We start from the raw sequence: 7,937 nt of genomic DNA on the forward strand, positions 1-7,937 counted from the left end.
GCTTACGCACAGCATCCAGTGGTAGAATAGGGAAACTGCAAATAGAAAGCATTGCGAGTGAACAGTCCCGGCATGCATTAAACAATCTCAACATCCACATGTGTTCTGTATTTTCTTTTATTAATAATCAGAAACAGACATGTAGCCTAATTGGTGTCAAAATCTATAAAAGACATCTGTGACAGGTATTTGAAAATGTAACATGGCTCATCTTGCATTACTGGAAGATTTAGGACACCATGCGCTCCGCAGGGAGCGCGTTTTCAGAGAGCGCGCTGATCTGTTTGGTGAGAGCACAGAGTGGCTTCTGAGTAGGTACCGCTTCCCAAAACAGATATTGCTGGATTTATGCCATGATTTGGGACCTATGTTGGAGCGAGAAACGAAACGCACGAAAGCCATTCCTGTGCATATCCAAGTCCTGTCCACCCTGGGGTTTTTGGCCACCGGCACGTTCCAGCGTGAGGTTGGAGATAGATCGGGCATTTCCCAGCCCTCAATGAGCAAGATTATGCCAGCAGTGTTGGATGCCATAATTTCCCTGGGCCCGAACTACATCCAGTTCCCTTACACGGCTCCACAACAAGCCGAGATCAAACGGGGATTTCACGCTATCGCTGGATTTCCGAATATAATAGGAGCAATAGACTGCACTCACATAGCAATAAAAGCACCATCACACAACGAATTTAATTATGTCAACAGAAAGGGGTTTCATTCCATCAATGTACAGATAATCTGCGATGCGCATTTGGCCCTGTTAAACGTTGTTGCCCGGTGGCCTGGAGGAACGCACGACTCCTTCATTGTGCAGAACAGCTCTGTGGGTGTTCGTCTCCAGGGAGGAGCTGTTGAAGATGGATGGCTCATTGGTGAGTGTTGCAACATGTTTAAAATGCTATTGCTTAATTAAAGTTATTAAAACGTATCTCATCTGTAGGTGATCAGGGTTATCCACTGAAGCCATGGCTCATGACTCCCTTAACCAACCCGAGGACCCAACAGGAGCAGAATTATAACCGGGCCCATGCGCGCTCTAGATCCACCGTTGAGCGCGCAATAGGCCTGCTGAAAGGTCGATGGCTGTGCCTGTCTAGAACGGGGGGAACACTGCAATATCGGCCTGAAAAAGTCTGCCACATCGTCATGGCTTGCTGTGTGCTCCACAACCTGGCCATCAGACAAGGCGTCCCGCTGCAGGAACCCCCAAGACCAGACGACCCCATACCTGACGCAGAGCCTCTACCACCTCCTAATGCCGCTGCCATTCAGACAAGAGCTGGGATCATACAGAGATTTTAGGTAAGTCTGCCCATTAGCCGAGCTTAGAAAAATTAGAGAAAAACATTTTTCAGCATGGTGACAAAATGACTGACATCACAATATTAGTTAACAGTCTAAGGTTTATTAACAATTTGGGTTGCACAGGAAGCAATTTGTTTTAGTGATGCATTTATTTCCATCAATACATTGGAAATGTTTGTGAGTTGGTCCTTTATTTCAGTTATTGCTTTGGTCGTGTCCTCTTGATTTTGTAGAACCGCGTCAGTCAAGACCCTTGGCTCCCGACGCACCGAAGGAGGTATGGACGGCCCCTGCCCCTGCTCCTCGACCACGGGACTGGCCAAAGTTTCTGAGTTATTTAGGAAAATATATTTTCACATTAATGTCAAATTTGGTTTAACATAAATAACATTTATTTCATGGTTAGTCTGTCACTTACAATAATTTTCTCTTACACATCGAAATAAAGGTTTGCAAACACAGTGGTTTGTTTCTCTTACCGTCAATATGGATGTTCGATGGTCCAGGTTGTTCTGTGGGTACAGAGTCACTGTCTCCATGTTCAATGATGCCAGAGAGAGCTGTATCGCCAATGATGCTGGCAATGCGTGTGTCTAAAGGTGAGAGTTCTGCTGTGCTCTGTCCTCCTCCAGTTGAACAAATATCACGCTTATGTGCAGTGACACGTTTCTTTGCACTGAGTTTAATATCAAACCATTTTTTTTTAAATTTCTGACAAAGATCTCTCCTCAGATCCTACAGAATTAACTGCACTCATTACCATCTCCCACGCAGTATTTTTTCTTTTGTTAGTTACACCTGCACTAAGTGAACTAAACAACAGCTTTTGGTTGGTTTCTACTTCAGCAACAAGCACCTCAATTTCGGTTGCAGAAAAGTTTCTTTTCTTTGTTCTCTTCGCCATAATTGCGGTGAGGAAAAAAAGCAATTTTCACGTGGTTTTTAAAGGGATGTTTTGTTACCATATATGGTTAATTGGGGGCGTTTCTGAATGCAAATGACCTCGAACGTGCACGAGCATGGTGGTTTAGAACGTGTGGGATTTATCAACGCTGATTACTTACTGGTGTGCGTACGACCGGCGTGCGCATGTTTGATAAATACCGATTTTTTTGTACTTAGGCACATTCTAAATTGTATTCGTAAGAGAGAATTTAGAACCTTTTCTACGCAATGTTGATAAATGAGGGCCCTGGGCCCTCATTTATCAAGAGTACGTAAGTACAAATATGTGTGTAAACCATGCGTACGACCATTTCTAAGCAAAGAGTCGGATTTATCAATTTGTACTTATGCTTGAGAACGTGCGTAAATTTAAGCACAGCTCTGACCATGCTTACGCACAGCACCAAGCGGTTGAAAATGAAAGACCACCAAGAAAGACAGGAACAGACAATCAAATGAATAGGCATTTTCATAATTATTAATATAAAATTCCATAGGCTTCAATAGTTGAGACTAAAAGTGCATGTTATACCATTCATATACAATTTCGACAGTGCATATTGTTCAACTATATTATCTAGTCCCCCCCCCCCGAACGTTTCCTCCCACACCAGGTTTACCACATATCTATCTATCTATCTATCTATCTATCTATGCATAGGATATGTGAGTAGCTATTACTATCTAGGTGTAACCACACAAACTGCAAAATACAGTGCAACAATAAGAATAAAGGCATAATCGATAATAGAATATATTTAATAGACAAAGGATTATGATTTCCGACATTTATTCGGCTAACAAAAGTGTTGCAAACACGGCCAGAGGAGGAGAGAGAAGGGAGAAGGTGGATTAGGACCACAAACACCACTCCAGACCACTCACTGACTGATCCGGACCACAACCCCTAACCATTGGTCCGTGTTAGCGACCATGGTCCGTGGACAGACCACTGAATTGGCTACAACCCCCCTTGTTGTTGACTATAACTACTGGCTTTATCTAGTCGCACCTTGTCCTTTGTACACTAATCCAGAAGGTACAGATTAGCCTACTCTACTACCTCGGTCGAAGGTATAAAGCGAACACACCAAGTTTGCCACTTCCTAGTCTTCAATCGGTTCTTCGTCGTGGTCGCAGTCAGGTTGCTCCAAAGCCAAAGGAGTGTCGCAACCAATCCGTCCGCCATGAAGCCCCCTGCACACCAAACTCCGGTCTTCCTGACACTATCTATATTGTTTCTGTGTGTTGCTGCAGACTTACTTGGTAAGTACGAAAAATTTACCTCAGGACACAATCACACTGGCAATTACATAAGAATATGTGTATCGATTGTAGATAGAACAAATATGTCAATAACCTGATATTAGCATACTTCTGATTTTCTGTCTGGTATTAAAATGCATCTTTTGTAGATAGGGTTTAATCAGTCGTTGATTTTAGTTCACGCCTGCTAGCTCACCCATTCACGTTTAAGCTTTACCCCATATGACCTTTTACCTACATATTGGTAATGCATTACAGTATGTCCAGAGGTTAGATGCATTTACCACTGAATAGATGGGGGTTGTCCTGCCTTAAAAAGCTATCCTCAAAACAAATTCACTAGTATGTTTTTGATGAGTTTTTGTGTCCCATGGTGTTTCAGAAGCTTTTCCACCCTGCCAAAAATGGATTTCTGGGGGTAAACACTGGCACACCCATGTGAAAATAGGCTTGACTTGTAACACAATATGTACAGTTATGGTTTAGTAGGCTACAGCACTAAACCGTGATGGTTTGGTAAAAATAAGCAAAAATAAAATAAGGAAAATAGTTTCTGTCACACTGACTCTATTGTGTTGACAAAATGTAAAAATACAGTTGCTAAAGTCTTGTTGAGAGTCACTTCCTGTTCTTCCAGTTGCACCATGACTGACTCAATCCTAACGTCCCAACAGGGCCTGTAGTCCATACAAAGCTGGGGCTTCTGAAAGGGAAGAATGTGAGTGTAAAGGGGAAGGAGACACAGGTCCATGCCTACCTGGGTGTGCCGTTTGCCAAGCCACCTGTCGGCCCTCTGAGACTGGCCCCACCCCAGCCTGCAGAGGGATGGGAAGGAGTGAGGGATGCCACCCAGCAGCCACCCATGTAAGACACAGAAGAGCAGAGACGAAGACACATGCATTTCAACAGAGATGATAATGATGACAAAAAACCCCAAACTTCTTCAATGACTCATGGAAATAAAATAAATATTTTTCAGATGTGTCCAAGACCAAGAGTATCTCGTAGAATTAACAAGAAATGTATCGATGGAAATTGAGTTCCCGGACAAATCTGAAGATTGCCTTTATCTCAACATTTACACACCTGTCAAACCCTCTGAGAATCGAAAACTGCCTGTAAGTCTTTGAGCAGACAAATCAGATCAAGCAATACCAAGGCTCTTTTATTTTTCATTTGGATCAGTCTGTTCATTTGTCAAACAAACATTGTAGAAACATAGACAACCAGTCAAACGTTTGGACACACCTCACTGAATGTACTATGTTGTTTCTTTTTCTTGAAGTAATTTTGATCTAAAGGCTTATGCTTAAATGCTTGAAATTTGTTTCTTAGACAAATACAAATAGTGAAGTTTATGCCTACGTATGAATTTCTTTCCAGAGCCTTTGCCTTTCCATCAACTTTAAAGAATATAAAATATAAGATAGTTTTGATTTGTTTAACACTTTTTTGGTCACTGCATAATTCCATTTGTGTTATTTCATAGTTTTGATGTCTTTACCATTATTCTAAAATGTGGAAAATAGTAAAAGTAAAGAAAAATGTGGTGAGTCCAAACTTTTGACTGGTAGTGTACATAGGTGGATAGATAGATGATTTGATAGATGGACATATCTATGGTTAGATACATATTGTCTTAGAGAGATTAAATGCTGCATGTATGCAAAGTCCCAATAATGTGATATGTCATTGATTTTGCCAACAAGGTGATGGTCTGGATCCATGGAGGAGGACTGACCATCGGCTCTGCATCCTCATATGATGGTTCTGCTCTGGCTGCTTACCAGGACGTGGTCGTGGTTCTGATCCAGTATCGCCTCGGAATGTTGGGGTTCTTTAGGTAAGACTGTCCCGCCCCGCACCGGACCGACTGTGTGTCTAACTGGGTACTTTAATCATCTCCAACCCCATGTGTTCTACACAGCACAGGAGACAAGAACATGCCGGGGAACTTTGGCCTGCTGGACCAGGTGGAAGCCCTGCGGTGGGTCCAGGAGCACATTCACAACTTTGGAGGAGACCCAGGTTCAGTCACCATATTTGGGGAGTCTGCTGGTGGAGTGAGCGTATCCCTATTGGTGAGGACACACACACACACACACACACACACACATTATGGTGTAATGATTTACGGGTGACTAAATGCCAATCCACCACAGTGGCCAACAGCGGTTTAGCACATGTTTTCTGCCTGCAGCTATCAAATTCTAGGCAGGTGGTGCAGAACTACAAACTGCATCAACTGTATTTTAAGAAGTGTCTTAGCAGGATCCCACTGCAGTGAGAGAGAATGAACATGAGGTTATGTACCCTAGTCTACATGAGAATCAGCAAGCTTTCTTATCATGGCTGTCTTCACATTCCTATCCCTGGCAGGATTTGCCCCTCCTAAGGTTTACAATCAGTCATAACTCTGCAGTTACTCTGCTATGCCCAAGTCATAACTTCACCTGACTGGAGACCTATCCTGTACTGTAGGCCTTGAGTACTAGAGTGTATATAGTGTATATATAAAAATTGTTATTGCAAGCTGGTGTTTTTCCAAATACATTAAAAACTGCTGTTATTAAACCACTTTTAAAAAAAAAAACATCTAGATGCACCAGTTATCAGTAATTTTAGACCCATATCCAATCTTCCTTTTCTCAGCAAAATCCTGGAAAAAATAATATATAATCAACTGAAGAGCTATTTAATTGTAAACTGCCACTTCAACGACCAGTTCCACTCTGGATTTAGACCTCACCACAACACAGAGACAGCTCTTGTTAAAGTGGTAAACGATCTCCGTATGAACATGGACTAAATAAGGTCTCTATCCTTGTCCTTCTCGATATTAGCTCTGTGTTTGACACTATCGATCACTACATACTACTGAATAGACTAAACAAATGGGGTGGACTCTGGTCCGGTCCTTAACTGGATCAGAACCTACGTGAAGGACAGAAACTTTTTTTGTCTACATTGAAAACTTCAGCTCTCAAAATGTTAACATCTCATGTGTTAACATGAGATATTTGTATTTCACACCGTATTTAAAAGTGTGATATACAAATAAAATGTGTTATTATTATTATTACTATTATTATTATTACTATTAGCTATTTAGCTATGTATTCATGTGACAGGGATCATGTAGGCCCACTAGTTCTATTTTAACGTTTGGCATGTTGGCTAATGGCTATACAAATGAATTGTATTATTATTGTTAGGAGTTTAGAAGCAAATTTAGAAACCAGAGAAGCCAAACAATGAAGACCCATTCAATCAATCAAAACTGAAGTATTTACATGTTATATATTCGTTACAAACAGGGATGTAACTGAAAATAACTTCAAGTTACTTTCAGTTACTTTTCAGCTGGCAATAGGTCATTCTGGTATGTTGCTAAACACAAGTTAATTGAAAACCTTAAATACCTATTTAAGGACCAAGTTTAGGTTGATGACTAACCTGTGGGGCTCCTAATCTCTCCTCTTACGGGGGCAGGGGGCGCGTGTCATCGTCGTGTGTTTTAGCACCGCTGCACCGTGATCTCACCTCCAAACGCTATGCGCGCTATACGTGCCCACAAGTTCGAGTGGGACAGGACTAAACCATTTCACAGAAATAGGATCGGGTGCTGTCTGGGTGGATACTTCTTGTTTTTTTACATAAGCAGTTTGGAACTGACAGCTATGCCAGTGTTTTTGTGTAAGGGGTTGGCTGAGGGTACAAACTTAAAATTTAGACCTGGCCAAAAAGGGAACTTTTTGCAATGGAAACCAAAAGGGCAGGTGCCCAAGCCCCTGAACCCCCAGAGGCCATAGAAAAATGTTATTTTGTGATGGCTACTTTCCATGATTGCTGTTGTTGTTGTCCCTACTGTTTCTTGTTTTGGCTATTTGTGCATTGGTGTTGTATGTTTCTTTGCTGTGGTATGATACTTGAATTTCCCTACATGATTGACATGATTTATCTCAACTCCTCATTTCGTCAACACATAGGATTTATACATTCAATTCCACGCAAATATTACTGCTGCAGTTTTTTATGAGCACAACATCACAGCACCAACATCTTGACATTCTTGCTTTCCATTTCATGGGCAGCTTCTCTCTCCATTGTCTGCTGGCTTGTTTCATGGTGCGATAGCTGAGAGTGGCTCTGCAGCAATGGACATAATCATGAACCCCAACCCTTTGCCTAAAGCCCAGGTGAGTTAAGGAATTACAATAGATACACAAATTACATATTTTTAAAAATGCCCCTAAAAATGCACATGATGACTTATTTTTTTTGTATTCTAGATAATAGCAAACCTCTCAGGCTGTGACAGTTCCACCACAGAGAAGATTGCCGAATGTGTGATGAAGTTGTCATTTGACGACATTGTGAAGATTCACAAAGAGGTGAAATTTACAGAATCTTGGTTATAA

At 41.6% G+C, this 7,937-nt stretch overlaps 1 protein-coding gene across 1 annotated transcript; it reads left to right on the plus strand.

The window, feature by feature from the left end:
- Window positions 1–3,437: 3,437 nt before the first annotated feature.
- Window positions 3,438–7,937, plus strand: LOC139651432 (fatty acyl-CoA hydrolase precursor, medium chain-like). The gene is made up of 7 exons (XM_071528341.1): window positions 3,438–3,516; window positions 4,191–4,380; window positions 4,496–4,634; window positions 5,226–5,359; window positions 5,444–5,597; window positions 7,611–7,715; window positions 7,809–7,937. The coding sequence occupies exons 1-7, from the start codon at window positions 3,438–3,440 to the stop codon at window positions 7,935–7,937; spliced, it is 930 nt and encodes a 309-aa protein (XP_071384442.1).

Source organism: Centroberyx affinis, unplaced genomic scaffold, assembly GCF_046629955.1.
Source record: "Centroberyx affinis isolate AG114_WGS23_722 - 3 ecotype Tasmania unplaced genomic scaffold, CSIRO-AGI_Caff_v1 ptg000121l_1, whole genome shotgun sequence".
Taxonomy (NCBI): domain Eukaryota; kingdom Metazoa; phylum Chordata; class Actinopteri; order Beryciformes; family Berycidae; genus Centroberyx; species Centroberyx affinis.

What these genes read in the sequence shown, in the direction of transcription:
- LOC139651432 (XM_071528341.1), top strand. Translation starts at nt 3,438, where the DNA reads ATGAAGCCCCCTGCACACCAAACTCCGGTCTTCCTGACACTATCTATA. An exon ending in CTGAGAATCGAAAACTGCCT is followed by an intron (nt 4,635 to 5,225) that starts GTAAGTCTTTGA and finishes TTTGCCAACAAG; the next exon opens with GTGATGGTCTGGATCCATGG. An exon ending in GGAATGTTGGGGTTCTTTAG is followed by an intron (nt 5,360 to 5,443) that starts GTAAGACTGTCC and finishes TGTTCTACACAG; the next exon opens with CACAGGAGACAAGAACATGC.